The 16,602-nt window shown below is 45.6% G+C and overlaps 1 protein-coding gene across 2 annotated transcripts in view; it reads left to right on the top strand.

The window, feature by feature from the left end:
* Positions 1–10,829, top strand: part of Alk (ALK receptor tyrosine kinase) — a 716,172-nt gene extending 705,343 nt beyond the window's left edge. For both annotated transcript variants that reach the window (XM_006990698.4, XM_076558926.1), the window contains 3 exons: positions 3,304–3,438; positions 3,968–4,058; positions 7,907–10,829. In XM_006990698.4, coding sequence (XP_006990760.1) covers positions 3,304–3,438; positions 3,968–4,058; positions 7,907–8,614 — 934 coding nt within the window. In that variant the 3' untranslated portion in view covers positions 8,615–10,829. The remainder of the gene's footprint in view (positions 1–3,303; positions 3,439–3,967; positions 4,059–7,906) is intronic.
* Positions 10,830–16,602: the final 5,773 nt, after the last annotated feature.

Genomic DNA, 16,602 nt, shown 5'->3' with positions numbered 1-16,602 from the left:
CATTGTAAAAAGTGTTGGAAGCATCATTCAGAGAAACAAACCAATTTTGACCCTTCCCTCCCACTGTACATAAATTCTAACGGAATTCAAGGAGAGAGAGAAACACCTAGAAAATAGTAAACATGTATTTAATCTTTGGTGAAGAGAAGACGACACAATTGTAAAGTAAATAGAAGAAATTACAAAAATTTAATAAATATATTTAACTACTTGGAAATGCAAGCCTTTGATACACGATAAAGTTAGATCATAAAACAACTAATAGAAGTATTTTGTCTAGGCCTGGTGGTACATTCTTGTCATTGTAACTCTTAAGGAGCTGAGGCAGGAGGATTGCAATATCAAAGCCCGCCTGACCACAGAGTGAGTTCAGGGCCAACATGATCCCCTACCCAAAATTAAACTTTAAAAAAGAAAGTAGCGAGACTCAACTCAGTGGTAGAATGTTTGCCTAGCACATGCAAGACCCCGGATTCGGTCCCCAGCTAAAGAATAAGGATTTTTTTTTTAAACTTGCTATTCTTTGTAGATTTCACATCATGCACTCTGATCCCATTCATCTCCCTGTTGCCCCCCCCCCATTTATTTTTAATTTAAAAGAAAAAAATCTCATCATGGAAGCTGTAGTGTGTCACAGTGAGTCACACAATATACCCTTTAGTCCATACATCTTTACTTGGTAGTGTTCACTGCAATGAGTCATTGGTTTGGTCTGAGGTCTCTGGATTCTGCTGCACTGTCAATATTGGGCCCTCATGGGGACTCCTCTTGAATATCCTGTTGTTGCCCTGTGTCGTGGAGATCCTCAGCTTTGGATCCACAGGATTGACCCCTCACTGCAGCAGCAGTTCATAGACGGGATGGATGGATGGATGGATGGATGGATGGATGGATGGATGGATGGATGGATGGATGGATGGATGGATGGATGGATGTTGGGGTGGGCCAACTTACAGCCCTGGTTCTGGGCCTGGGTGGTAGCCGGGTTGGCCAGCCCACCAGCTCATCCTCACCACCAGGCGAGCTCTCCAGCACTGCCCCAGCTAGCTCACCCAGAGCAGCTGTTTTGCTCCCACACCCTCAGGGCCAGCTCACCAACACCCACACCACCAGGGCCAGCTCTACCGTGCTGAAGGGCCAACATCATTAGTTCATATAAAAAATGTCTACAAAACAAAGACCAAATTGAGGTCCTCAAAGAATATGGCCTCTCAGATACAATCCTGCAGAAGATGGGAACAGACAACATGTCGGAGAAAAATCAGGAGTAGATGAGCAAATGTTAGTAAACCACTCCACCATGTGAAGTCAAGAGTCACCATAGTCCACCCTACCTGGAGAGACTGCTCAGCAGGTAAAGGCACTCACCGCCACACCCGAGTTCAGTCCCCAGCACACACATGGAAGAACAGAACAGGCTCCTGGAAGTTGTTTGATTTCCCCATGTGCACTGTGCCAGGCCCTCCCACAACATTAACTTGATTAACTAATTAGTTGATTTAAAAATCAGAGTAAAATATTAGGTTGGAAACACTTCTGCCCTGAGGTTTTTGTGTTGTGTTGTTTTGTTTTTCTTTGTTTTGTTTTGTTTTGTTTGCGCAGGGGGTGGGGTATTCTGGGGCTGGGGAGAAGCTCAGTGGTTAAACACACTAGCTGTTCTTCCAGAGGACCTGGGTTCAGTTTCCAGAACCCACAAGGCAGCTAACAACCATCTTTAACTCCAGTTCCAGGGGATCTGATGCCCTCTTCTGGCCTCTGTGGGCACTGGAGGCATGTGGTGCACAGACATGCATGTAGGCAAGATACTCATACACATAAAATAAAAAATAAAGGTAAAAAATAATTAAAAAGTTACCCTGTCATATTTCGCTTTGAAATGAGCAAACATTACTATTAGTATACATACTGAGAGTTGGGGAGAGGAACACTAATGGACAGACAGAACCGGGTGGCCCAAAATCAATAGGTACTAGAAAGGGTTCAGAGTGTGTGTTCTTTAAATCTAGTTTATTATACTAGAAATAGCATTGGTTTTACTAGTCTATTACTTTCAGATGGTTTAGCCTAAGGAAATCTTTAAAAATGGACAAAAGCCAGGTGTGACGGCCCACCCTGTGGTCCCCCCAGTCCTCAAGAGGCAGGGAGATTTTGAGTTTGAAACCACCTGGATTACGTAGCCAGTTCAAAGTCAGGCTGCAATACCAAATGAGACTCTCTCTCATACAAAAAAAAAAAAAAAAAAAAGTAAAATAAAATGAACTAAAATCAAAGTACAAAAAGTTGTTCACACAATGTTTAAAATATTTTGAAAACTGAGAATAAATGATAAGGCAAACCATGTTACATTTCAATGGAATACTTCACAGGCATTTCCAGTTCTATTTATAAAATGTTTAGCATGGGTGTGTGGTAATGAAATGAGGAAAATTACCAAGGTTCTATAGCTACGATTATGTAAAAAGAAATCTAGGCACAGAGCTTGGCTGGAATGAAAAGTATGCTAACGGGTTATCTTTTAATGGAGAATCATATGGATGCTTGGATATTCATTTTTCTGGATCTAGAAATTCCTCTGGACTGGAGCGATAACTCAGCCAGTGAAGTGCTTATAGGTTGCAGGCAAAAGGACCTGGTTCCATCGCCAGAACTCAGAAGAAGAGGGGGGGGGGGGAGTTGAAGGATAGAGCAGCTTATAATGCTAGAAATTGGGGGATAGGAAGAGACAATTTCTGGGGTTCACTGGCTAGCCAGCCTAGCCTTTTTGGTGAACCCCAGGCCACTGAGAAATTGTATCTAAAAATATAAAAGAATTTTTTAAATGAAAAAAAGCAAGTTAGGGGCAGGAGAGAAGACTCCATGGTTAAGAGTGCTTGTTGCTCTTCCAGAGGACCTGGGTTCAGTTCCCAGCTCTCACACTGGATGGCTCACAACCACCTGTAACTCCAGCTCCAGGGAATCTGATGCCCTCTTCTGGCCTCTGTGAATACCTTCATACACATATGAGCATGCATATGTGCACAGGAACACGAACTCACACACACACACACACAGAGAGAGAGAGAGAGACAGACAGACAGACAGAGACAGAGAGAATCATTATTTAAAACAAAAAAAAATGGTAGATGGTTCCTGAGAAACAATACTTCAGGTTGTTGTCCTTTGGACTCGGGTGTGTGTACACACACATACACACAGAGCCCTTTGTTACAGAAGGTGGCATTATGGAAAACATACTAAAAACTTAGGTATCTGTGCGTGTGCATACATCCATATCCGTATCTGTGTCTTCTGTTCCATGCCCAGGTCTTTTGGAGTGTTGCTGTGGGAAATATTTTCTCTCGGGTATATGCCATACCCCAGCAAGAGCAACCAGGAAGTTCTGGAGTTTGTCACCAGTGGAGGACGGATGGACCCACCTAAGAACTGCCCTGGGCCTGTGTACGACCTTTCAGAACTTCCTACTAGAAACTGAGCACGGTCTTGTTTTTAAGTATTTGGATCCACATATGCCCCTTTAATATTAAAGGGAAAGTGGCAGCCTTCTTTTAACATGTCCCCAAACACGGTGGGCCAGAGACTTCAGCAAGATGGGTTTGTCTTCCAGCCTTTCAAACAGAATAATGTCATCCCAGAAAGGAGTCCAAATTGCCCGGCTGGAGGCTATGGACTCACTAGCCCTACACACTTCAGAATCGCCTTTCACCCTTACCTCCTTTCCCAAAACAAGATGGGAATAAAATATCCTACCCTAAACGTGGCTTCAGAAAAGTGGGATTTGATGTAAACAGCAGGGACTTACGTTTGGGCGGGATTCCCTGTCACACCAGCAGGGGGCAGAATAGGTCAACCACGTGGACTTAGATGGCGTCCCATCCTAAAGCTTTGGCTTGATTGAGAAAGGAGCTGGGGGAGACAGGGCCGCCTTCCTGGGTGCTTCTCCTGATCCATTAATGTGCTATTCTTACAGCTATCGGATTATGACTCAGTGCTGGCAGCATCAGCCTGAAGACAGACCCAACTTCGCCATCATTTTGGAGAGGATTGAGTACTGCACCCAGGTAAAGTGTTTTCTCCCCTGACCAGCCTTTAATCTCTGTGGGAACGTTACATACAATTTGATATTATATAATATTTATAATAAGATCGGTGATCGTGAGGCCCGATATTCCTGATCTCTGAAATGACACGACTGGCATCTCACTGTGCCCGCCCATGTCCTACAGTAAACCCTGGAAATGTCCACTTTCTTCACCAGCGCCCGACAGAATCTGTCCACTTCCCAAGCATTAGCTAATCCTGCTGGATAGTTAATGGGCTTTTGTTGTCGTCTTTTAACAATTAAAATATAATTACATCATTTCCTTTTCCTTACTCCAATCTCTACACACACACACACACACACACACACACACACACACACACCCTCTTTAGTGCCTCTCAAATCATGACATTTTTCTTTGATTATTATTGGTACATATATATGCATATAAATACAACCTACTGAATCCATTTTGTGTTCACACACAAGGAGATATATATATTTCCCCATTCATATATATATATATGAATGACTATTTGATTTCATGGCCAACCCCAACACAGCCCCCCCCCCCCCCGCCTTGATATTGGATAACCAACTAGAGGATTCCACCCTGGAGAAGACTAATCCTCCCTCTCAGCCATCATTAGTTGCCCTTCATTCTTTGTCTAAGCGTGGGGTCTGAGAGATTTCCCCCTTCCGTGTTAGTGTGTCTGTTGATGCTCAGGTCTTGTTTAGGTAGCCATCTTGTTGTAGTGTCATGGATAGCTACACAGCTAACGCTTTGTAGATGAAACTGGGGCTTCAAAGGAGAATGAAAGCTCTCAAGACTTACAACCTGGCTAGACAAATACCAACATTAAATAGATGGTGACTATAGAATTGCTAAAGCAATCAGGAGAAACAGTCCAACCATCACCCATCGGTAGCACTTGCGTGGGATTATACTACACAAGTCGCTTTCCTGTGTCTTTTTATTTTGTTCTCATGGGGGGTTCATTTTATCCCATCTTACAGAGGAGGGGGCTAGGCTTGGAGAGGCTGTCCAAGTCACAGGGATTCCTAGCAACCTGGGGTCTCTGCAGATCCCTCTCCTACTTCCTCCATCTTGACTGAATTGTCTATTCATCTTCAGCAGTACCTCCCACTCACCACCAGGTGGGGATAGAGGTGGTGGTGGGAGAATCTCTTTCCTCCCTGTCTCTGGCACAGACTTGCCAGGCCACCATCCTCAGTGACGACTCCATTCCCCAGTCCATCTCCCTATCAGCATGTCACCAGCTACCCCTCAGGACTTCATGTCAGTGTCCACTTTTCTCTTTACTGGGTCCGATCGTCCCCCCTCCCTCCTGGCTCTGATCCTATCAGGATACAAAATTAAGGTGGCATAATCTCCCTATACCTCAACACCCTCCCCCTTTGGCCAGTCCCTTTTGTTCCCCAGTTTTTCTATTTATGTTCTCCCCCCCCCCACTCTACATACTTTACCCCCTCCATCTCCTTGGTATCTTCCTAACATGGCCCCTTCCCAACCTCTGGTCTTCTTTTTTAGTGGTTGCTCGTGTTTGTTGTGTGTCCGTTGGGTAACCCAGGAAGTCCAGTTAGTGCTACCCATATGTCTTAGTGAGGGTTTCTATTGCTGTGATGAAACACCATGACCAAAAGCAAGCTGGGAGGAAAGGGTTTATTGGGCTTACACTTCCATATCGCAGTCCATCACTGAAGGAAGTTAGGGCCGAAATATGGAGGCAAGGGCAGAGGCTACTGAGGGCTGCTGTTCACTGGCTTGCTCCTCATGGTTTGCTCAGCCTGCTGTATTATAGAACCCAGGACCAGCTGCCCAGGGGTGGCACCACCCACAATGGGCTGGGCCCTCCCCCATCAGTCACTAATTAAGGAGATGCCCTACAGGCCTGCCTATAGCCAGATCTTCTGGAGGCATTTTCTCAATGGATGTTCCCTCCTCTCAGATGACTAACCTGTGTCAAGTTGACATAAAAACCAGTCCACACACGTATGTGCATGGGCTTCTCTGCTGGAGCATGGGAAATGCTTACCAGTGGCCTCACCACTGAGATGTTTTAGAAAAGTCCAACAATGAACCACTCTCTCTCCAAATTCCCTCAACTGGACCAGGGACTGACGCTTTCACCTGACTTCAGCATCTGTCTGTCTAGCCACCCTCTCTCAACCCTTCATCGAGGTGGGCGTCAGTGACCATGTTCGCTGGGGGCTGTTTCAGGGAACCTTGCTCAATGACATTTAACTTACTATGTTGTAACAGGAAGAGAATACGCTCATAAACACATATACACACTCACACACCTTTGCAAACGCAGATGATTCTACAGCTGCATATTTTTAATGACTTACTGTGAAAGTAAAAAAAAAACAGGGAAGAAATGAAATGGCTTATTAAAAGATATTTGTTGTTTTCTTAAACCCTTTGCTGATAGATACTGGACTGGTGTGTTCTTCTGTAAAGCTTAAGTAATGGGGGTTCTCCCTCCATTTGCATACACTATTACTGAACTAAATTTCCCCAGAGTGTTCGCCCACCAATTTCCCTTAAACCCTTGGCAACCGCGTCCACTTTCCTATTACAGTCTATGACCGTGACAATGATCTAGGACCAAGCTGTTTTTGTGAATGGTTTCTCCTCGCCACGATTGAGAATTTGCTCGATTCCACAAAAGCCCTGTCCACATCAGAACGGGCAAATGAGTCTCTTCATTGGGACGGCTGCGTGTGTAATGACAACATATGATACAAAGTCACCCTTAGGTGACTTTGAACCATCGCCCAAATATGAGGGAAACTGCAGGTGCTTGGGAAGAGAGCAAATGACACCCTTTGTAAGCCAGGCGCGGTGCCCCTCTCCTCTGCCACACCCCCTGCAGCAAAAGAGAAGCCACACTACCTTTCATCTTTTAAGTTGCAAGAATATTATTGGACGTAGACCATAATATTGTTCAAACAATGTTAAAAGCAAGACAGACAAAATGCAGGGGCCTCAACAAGTTAAGGTTCTTGCTTGCCAGAACCAAATGATGTTAAGTTTGATCCCCAGGACCCACTCCATAGGGTTGTCCTCAACTTCCATGCACGCACCAAAGCACATGCATGTCCGAATGCATATACATACACACATTAAAATGCATATACATACACACATTAAAATCTAATGAAGTTTTTAGAATCTGTAAAAAAAATAAATAAAGTAAAATTGTCCCAGGGGCTTCTGCTCTGCTCCCATTCCACTGCTCTGGATGCGGTTGCTTAGCAGCACCCCATAAGTACCTGGTACCCACTCCTACTACAATGGTTTCTTTGAAGGCTTCCAAGAACAGTGATGCCCGCTCATTACTTATGCCTACCTGTTAATGTATTACTTTACTGTTGCTGCGGTGACCACCACGAGCAAATGCAACTCGGGAAGGAGAGATTTACTTCATCTTAACACTTGACTGTCCATCCTCATGGGAAGCCAGGGCAGGAGATCGAGGCAGGAACCTGGAGGCAGGAACTCAAGTAGAGACCATGGAGGAAGGCTGCTTGTTGGCTTGCCCGGAGCTTGTTATTTGTTTTAGACAACCCTGGACCTCCTGCCAGGGGTGACAGTGCCCACCGTGGACTGGGCCCTCCCACATCAATCATTATGAAAATGACCCACAGACATGCCCACAGGCCGATCGGATGGAGGCAGTAATTCAGTTCAAGATCCCTCTTTTTCCTGAGTGACTCTAGTTTGTATCAAGTTGACAAAAATGGCTCCTCTGTAAATAGATATGACTCTCTGAGATCTCTTCCAGATCCAAGATCTCTGCGATTCCGTTCTCATCTGTCCTCTCTCTCCCCTTCCCACAGGATCCGGACGTCATCAACACAGCTCTGCCCATAGAGTATGGCCCGGTGGTGGAGGAGGAGGAGAAAGTACCCATGAGGCCCAAAGACCCCGACGGCATACCTCCTCTGCTGGTGTCCCCACAGCCGGTGAAGCACGAGGAGGCACCCGCCGCCCCCCAGCCCGCAGCCCTGGCGGCGCCAGGCCCCTTGGTGAAGAAGCCCCCGGGTGCAGGCGCCGGAGCGGGAGTGGGTGCGGGTACCGTCCGGGTACCCCGGGGGGCGGCCGATCGGGGCCACGTGAACATGGCGTTCTCCCAGCCCAACCCTCCTCCCCCGGAGCTGCACAAGAGCGCGGGCTCCAGAAACAAGCCGACCAGCCTGTGGAACCCCACCTACGGCTCGTGGTTCACGGAGAAGCCGGCCAAAAAGACCCATCCCCCGCCGCCGCCGCCGCCGGGCGCGGAGCCGCAGGCGCGGGCCGGAGCAGCAGAGGGGGGCTGGACCGGGCCGGGCGCGGGGCCCCGCAGACCCGGGGCTGCGCTGCTGCTCGAGCCGTCGGCGCTGAGCGCCACCATGAAGGAGGTGCCGCTGTTCAGGCTGCGCCACTTCCCCTGCGGGAACGTCAACTACGGCTACCAGCAGCAGGGGCTCCCCTTGGAAGCCACCGCGGCCGCCCCCGGGGACACCGCGCTGAAAAGCAAGAACAAGGTCACCCAGCCGGGGCCCTGAGCCCTGCGCCACACTAGCTTCTCCCTCTGACGGAGCTGGAGCGGGAGAGGGAAGATGGACAGAGCGGCTCCACCACAAACCAGAGACCAAATGTCACTTTCATTTTGTGCCAACTTGTTTTGAAGTGCCACATTTAAAAAATCATTAATAAGGAAAACTTGTATTTTCAAGATGCGTTAGAAAGGTTTTTGAGCATGGGTTCATCTATCCTTTCAAAAGAAAATGCCATTTAAAAAAAAAAAAAAAAGCGATCAGTACAAGGCCCAGATTGGTTGCGTCAAATTTCCGTGCATGGTCCGCTGTACAGTCCCCTAAGGCTTCTTTCCGATTTTTGTGTGCTCTCGGCTTCCGTGTCGTCAGAAGTAGCTGCTTCCGTGTCTCATAGGGGGAGTCGTAGATGTTCCCTTGCCTTGCGGACATGGACCGTTCCAGGGGCAAGGGGACAGAAATGAAGGAATTAATTGCAATGACTCAGCATGGGGAGAGACGTTCTTCACTTGGAAAAGAAAAATCATAAGCTGACATCACTGTGGGTGGTGCTTAGAGGCTTTTAATTGTTCTAACTCATTGCCTATTGTAAAAAAAAATGTCGTGAATAGTTCGTAGTGTAGTGAAAAAAAAACCGTGTATATATTCATCTAAGCGAAATGCATACATCTCAAGTGCTTTGCGTCTAAGGAAACACCAGTAGAGGTCCAGCGATTCAAACGCCCTGTTAACATACCTCATGCCTTAAGAAAATCTTCCTACTAAAAGTAAAAATAGTGTGAGGTTTCCTACTGGATTTAAAACTGAAGATTGAAATTGCTTATTTTCGAACTTTCCATTAGTTCAGATCTGACCACTTTAAAAAAAAATTAAGTAGCAGTGATATATAGAAGCATAGAAAGATACCCCATTGGTGGACATGTCTGTCAATACATCTGAGGCCCATACCAGAGTTCCTTCCCTTGGTGACTCATTGGGCCATTGGAGGAAAGGGCCTTCCAGTGGCCTAGACCCTGGCCCATCCTTTCCCAGTCCCCCCGAGTTTTCTCGAGTTTTCTCGCCCTTAGCCATGAGATCCTGGTATGCTAGGAACACAAATGTCACATATTCATAGCATAATTTATATAGCTCTCAAATGCAGGTAGCAGCAAAGCCTTTTTCCTCGAGGTGGCAGTGAGGACAGGCATTCAGGGTTGCTTGGACAGCAGAGGTTGACGCTGTGTTTGAGTGGGAGTTCTGAACCTGGTTTTCACAGAGGAAATTTATTTCTATGAAATGGAATCGGGAACCCATTAAATTTTATACACATGCTTATGCAATACCGAGTTTATCTGTATGTTTTCATTTCCCTTCCCTCCGGTTCTGTAGTCTCATGTCCAGTTTGTTCCTGATGGGAGCTGTGACGAAGCATCTCTTGGGGAGAAAACAGTTGTTACTTGATGGGTATAAAGCATTCCCAAGCATAAGGAGTGTGTGTGTGTGTGTGTGTGTGTGTGTGTGTGTGTGTGTGTGTGTGTGTGTGTTGTGTCGTGTCTTTCTCCCCACCTCCATTTCATCTACTTCAAAAGTTGTCACTTCTGAGTGTAGGAGAGCCATTGTGTTCTATGGCAATGCCAGACAACTTTTCAGTTTCCTTAAGGCAGTTGCCTGGCCCTTGAATTGGTTCTGAACATCTAAGGATTCACTGGTAACTCCAGGGGCTACTTTCCATAACTGCCCCCAAACATTTCCCATCAGATGTCCCTGAAGCTGGAAGACAGGTGTGCAACTGTGTGGATAACAGTTTTGAAAAATAAACATTATCAGCAAAGTTTCGGTGTGTGCCAGCCTTGGCTCAGGTTTTGATGCAAAAATAGTCATACAGTTAAAAAGCCTTGTTCCAGCACACAAACCACCCAGAGGTTCCAGAATCTCACTGAGAAACACTGTCCTGAAGGCTGATGCCAGTCAGTAACTGAGAAAACAGCTCCATTTTCTATCTGTAATGTCACTAACCAACCAAGCAGGCAGTGTGCCCGTGGCTGATCAGCTAACTTTGTTACTAACGGGGGATGGGGAGGAATCTTGCCCCTTTCCACTCTAAAAAAACTACAGATTCAGGTTGTGCCTTACTCTCACTGATATGGGTTTCTCGCTCTTCTCTAATCGTCTTTATTGGTATCAATGTTCATGTAAATAATGGTCAAAATCTTCAAGCCTGTGTACATGGATAAGTCAATAAACAACTCCACACCGAGCTACAATGACATCAAGATGTTTCATTCAAGTTGGTGTAACCCCTAGGTGCCATGAATCTGGATTACTGTCCACTAAATATTGTGCCAGCCATATGGCTATGGCAAATTATACAGATACTGGACTTCAATGCATTTATTCAACATGATAGCAAATTCTACTTAGGATGTGAGCTGTGAAGCCCAATTAAGGTTTGCAGGAGACATGCTAAGTAAACCATAAGCTAGTATAATTATTTGTACTCCATTCTATAAAGAAGGAACCTAAAAGGTCATGGCTGTTCTGCTGTAGAATGGGCAATTTGTGAGGAATGACCAGTTTGTTAATATGGGACACCTCTAGATTACAGCAAATCAGAAGAGTTGAAACCACCTTTCTCCAGCAGTACATTCTGCTTCACAGACAGGACTAGACTGTCTTGCACTAAGTGATGTCTGAGTCCGGGCCATCTGCAGTTAAATCGACTTGGTGGCACCTCCATGCACAGAAAGACAATACTGCTCCTACCCTGCTACCCCCTGGGAGAAATCATGAACTGTGAGATAACAAGCAGCCCTCTTGCCCCCCAGATGTGGTGGGGTTGGTTGCGCTACCCACACTCAGTACTCCTGGCTTTCCAACTATGGCATGGTTTCCCTTTATCTACCCCTCATCTATTGACAGCCACAAGAATACCATCTTGACCGGCTCCTTTTTGGTTCAAAAGAACACTGTAGAACTTTTTTTAGACTGTAGAGACTCTAAAGTCCCCAATGTGGTGATAAGCACCACAGAGAAGAAGCCATTTCATCAATTTAAGGCAATCTTTTAAAATAGTCATTTCCATATAATATTTCGTGAACCCTAAGACAGTAAAGTATCACATAATTGCAGAACAATTTTATTATTTTAAAATGTGAGGCTTTTCCATCCAAATCCACAGGGCGCACCTGTAAGCATTTCTAATGGCTGGGCTATTTTGAGAGGTTTTCTCCAGTAATACAGCGGGATTAAAAATCCCCCCTGAGCTATACAGCCCGAAAACAACATGTATGTGAATCTAGGCTGCTTCATGTCCCGGCTTTCCACGACAAGATTTCCAAAGCTGTGTGAAGCGTTGTCAATCTGTCTTTAGCTAACTTTTTTTTTTTTTTAATGAGTCCCTAGAGAACCACAATTTGACTTAGATACTTCACAGCAGCAGATGGTCCCCCATGTTGTGCACACACAGACACACGCCAGTGTTCCTGAATCCCTTGACATGATGCCCTGAAATAAAAGAGGATGCCTGAGAGACGACAGGAAGGCGGTTATTAAGATTCTATTTTCACTTGGTACCCTGAAGCAGGTATATTTAATGTCTAGTGCATCCTTGAATACCAACTCTAGCTAAGCCGGAAACACTCGCAAAGTCAGACAGGAGCAGAATGCCGATGTGAAATTAGCGGGGTAGAATGAAAGTCCCGGGAAGTAGGACAGGAGACTAGAGACACCCTGCTCTCTCTGCGGCACGACACACATCAAAGTGCACTGCCCTCACTTGCGATGACGGTTCTGCCACGCTGTGCTCAGAGAACGACAACCAACGCCTGTTTCCAGTTCCTTCCCAAGTCTACTTCTTGTAGTCCTTGTTGGACACTCCTGCACGCTTCCCCGTCACGCCATCCATCTACAGAGGCCTAAGGCCTCCCTGAAAACCCTCACCCACAGTCACCTACCACGCAGTGTTCCTCTGCCAGCTGGTGTCAGTTAAAAGGTGAATTCTTATTAAACCCACCTTCATGCTGAGCAACTACACTGTCAGGTGTAGACTATTCACATGGCAGGGAAGCCATCTGCCAACAGCAAGGAACATCAAGTTGTTGTAGAATGTTATTTTAAGGTGTGTTGCTTTTGTTTCTGTTGCATTTGTTTATCTCTGTGAAGCTGTGTTCCTGTGCCTGTCTAAAACACCCGATGGTCTCATAAAGAGCTGAACGGCCAATAGCAAGGCAGGAGAGAGGATAGGCGGGGCTGGCAGGCAGAATATATACAAGGAGAAATTGGGGAGGAAAAGAAGGAGGAGCCAGAACAAGGAGAGGAGTATGCTAGGGACCAGCCACCAGCTACACAGTAAGAAATAAAGGTATGCAAAAAATAGAGAACGGGAAAAGCCCAGAGGCAGAAGATAGACACAGTAATTTGGAGGTTTTTGTTGTTGTTGTTTAAAAAAAAAAAAAAAGGCTGGCAACAAACAAGGTAAACTAAGGCCAGGCATTCATAATTAAGAATAAGCCTTACTGTGTGATTTATTTGGGAGCTGGGTGGTGGGCCCCCAAAAGAGCAAAAACATCAAGTCGATAAAGTTTCAGCCGATTGTGTCATGTGGGATGGGTTAGCACTCATCCATGGCTTTACAAACCCTGAGCCATCTGAACAAGAGTTTAGGGACTGTGTTAGCCAACATTCACCCACCTGGGTGACTCAGGCAAGGGACAGGAAGTTTCTTGTAAAAATTGGTTCCAGACATGGTGACACAAACCTGTAATCCGAGCACTTAGGAGCCTGAGACAGGAAGACCATGAGTTCAAGGCTAGCCTGAACTACACAGAGACACGATCTCAAAGAAGAAAGGGGGAGAGCCCCATGGGGGGTGGAATGAAGGGTTCAGTCTCAAGGGATCCTTTCAACTCTGAATTGTGTGATCTATGATCAGCTTGGTCAGCTAAACCCTAACAGCCAGCCCGTAATCTGCAGAGCATAGCTGTTGTATCCTTTACCCTAATAACTCATTTAGTGCCAAAGATAATGAATTCAGGGCTCAATCCTAGTGAGACAAATTAATTACATGCAACCTTCACAGGGAAGCAGACCAGGAGGGTCAGCATCCATTTACATTTCCCCTTCCTAGTCAAAAATCATAAAACTATTAGCAAAATGAGGTGGGTCTGCATGACTTCCCGGCAAGCTGCGTAGTGGAAGGGACTATTAGCCATGTCTGATGACACCACACCTTCAGCGTGACTTCACTCACATCTCTGATATTTGCTGCAACCACAGCCTGATTTCCCAAAGAGAAATCCTAGAACTTATCTCTTGAAGCTAGAATGATGGTGAGATCCCTGGTGTACAGGCAGTGGCCACTTTGCTTTTCTTAGTGCCCATCCTCAGGGAGGCGGCAAAGCCCAGTGTGGGCCAGATGTTTCCACAGGGAGGTGTCTGAATTCTGGCATTCCTCACCAAGTGTTGTTCCAGTGCCACAATGATAGGGAATTCATTTCGGAGTCTTCCTAATGACCCTAGGACTGGAAGAGTCTCTCCTTTCAGACTGATAGACAGTTGCCTGTTTTCAATGATGTTCTTCTATGGCATATCTGGGAATGGAAACTCCAAAGAACAGCCAACTCAACATCGCACAAAGGTAGGAAGAGGAAGACTGTAGGTAATTTTCCTACAGCTTGCATACCTGATACTTGGTTTTTAAAAAAAAAATCAAAATCTCCATTTTCAAAGTATTATTTACATAGTATTTCCAAGACCCCCAAAGATGTCATTTTAAACACAGAAATTCTTTTTCCTCACGTGCATGCTGATAAGCAGCTGGCGACAGCGATAAAAGAAATGAGGCTGAACACGACAAAGGATTTTCCCTTGTCACAACAAGGTGCATGGAGTGGGATCACGGGACTCTCAGGCAAGTTCTTAATTCCCTAAGCTCCATGCCCTTAAGAGAGAAAGACAGAAGAGCGGGGGGGGGGGGGGGGGGGGGGGGGGGGGGAACGACACGACAACACTCCAGCATTTTTACTAATATGGATAGCCTGCTGGGATTATGAGAGACCCACTTTGACCAGCACGTCAGGATGAAGGCTCTGGACACCCCGCCACACACACTGAGCAAGGCTGCTCCGCCCACTCTCAATCTGAGACTTGCCAAGACTATCAAAACTCACTCTAAAAGTCCCCCCCGGGGGGGGGGGGGAGCGTTTTCCCCACAGAAGAGGACAGCGACTCGTATCCTTCCCAAGGACTGTCAGAAACAGCCGACATCATTGACACTGTTGACTGGGTTTTAAGATGGACCTCCTCGGCAGGGGCAGGAGAGGAATGGCTGGAAGCTGTGCATATAATGTTAACAGGCTTCAGTTTCACGTCGGTCTGATTTGACGTGTTATGTGAAAAACAGTAATCAGCTCAGTCTTCAGTGAGGCAAGTGCTCTGGGCGAAGCTGCAGAGAGTCCTATGGGGCTACATAGACAGGGCTTCGCTTCCTTCAGACCGACAGTGGGGACGCGTAGCACCAGACATTCAAACTCCCGAAACTTTAGAAATGCCTCAAGTTCAAATTCAGCACCAGGCAGGCAGACTTCTGAGAGTCTCTATTTGATCTCACTGATCTGGTTCAAACAACCAACAACTCACCCAATCTTTAAGATCTAACTCAGGATGAGTTTGATCCACCAGGGCTACACATGCGTGCTATTATCTGTGTGAGACATTAACTATGGGATCACCCAGGACTCTACAGCTGAACTTAAGCCAGATGTAGGAGCATTTCTTCAATACTGGAGATCGCTAAGAACAGATTATATTTAAGTAAACAGCCTCAAACACTCGAAATACCTTACACACTCCCGGACCCTCCTCAGCACACCACGACTACACACTTTCCTCTTGGAAAAGCATGCTAAAGCAGGTGATGGGAATCACCACTGATTTATCGTTATGAAAATTCTACTCATGAAGACAGTGAAGAAGAAAGGGGGAAATCCCCCACGCCTGGTCCTTTTCCCTGAGGGCGAGCTGTAAAACAGAGTTTCATTTCCACCGAACATAATGAAACCACATTAATGGCAGAAATGCAGGCCCATCTACTTTAATCTCCCTATATACACTTTTCTTCCTCTTGTAAAAAGCATTCACAAAAATGTGAATAGAAAAAAAAATTTCCTTTTTTTTTTTTTTTTTGCCTAGGTAAAGGCATCATATTACACTGTAATGGAATCTTAACACATCCTATAAGCATACCTTGGTTGACCCAATCATGAGCCTCCTTAGACATGTCTGTTGTTAGAGGTTTTTGCCCTTTTGGGGGGAGGGGGCGCCACCCAGCTCCCATATAAATCACACATGGAGGTTTATTCATAATTATGAACGCCTGGCCTTAGCTTGGCTTAATTTCTAGCCAGCTTTTTGTAACCTAAATTAACCCGTCTATCTTTTGCCTCTGGGCCTTTCCCTTTCCATTCCTAAATACCTTTCTTTGTTACTTACTCCGTGGCTGGCCATGTAGCTGGATGACTGGTCCTGGGAATCCTTCTCTGGCTCCTTCTCCATCCCTCCTCCCACTTTTCTCCTATATATACTCTCTGCCTGCCAGCCCCGCCTATCCTTTCTCCTGCCTTGCTATTGGCCAGTTCTTTATTAGACCATCAGGTGTTTTACACAGGCACAATAACACAGCTTCACAGAATTAAACAAATGCAAGATAAACAAAAGTAACACACCTTAAAATATTCTACTACAAATGTCTTTTGCACAGTCAAGCTTCTTACACTGTAAATGAGGACTGGTATACCAAAGGACCTTAATTAAAAACATAGGTGACAATACGACTTTTTATTAACAAGTGTGTTTGTATTACAAGTAAATATAGTGAATCAAAGGGCATAATTTATTTTTAAATTTTCCTACTGGCTTGCAATGTTGTGAGGTATCTATATATAGAGAGACAGATATATAGATGTATTTTTTTCCTACTGGCTTGCAATGTTGTAATATATATATATATATATATATATATATAT

This window comes from Peromyscus maniculatus, chromosome 22, assembly GCF_049852395.1.
Source record: "Peromyscus maniculatus bairdii isolate BWxNUB_F1_BW_parent chromosome 22, HU_Pman_BW_mat_3.1, whole genome shotgun sequence".
In the NCBI taxonomy this organism is placed as follows: domain Eukaryota; kingdom Metazoa; phylum Chordata; class Mammalia; order Rodentia; family Cricetidae; genus Peromyscus; species Peromyscus maniculatus.
The sequence above is the reverse complement of the archived record's forward strand: the minus strand, read 5'-3'. Positions and strand labels throughout refer to the sequence as shown.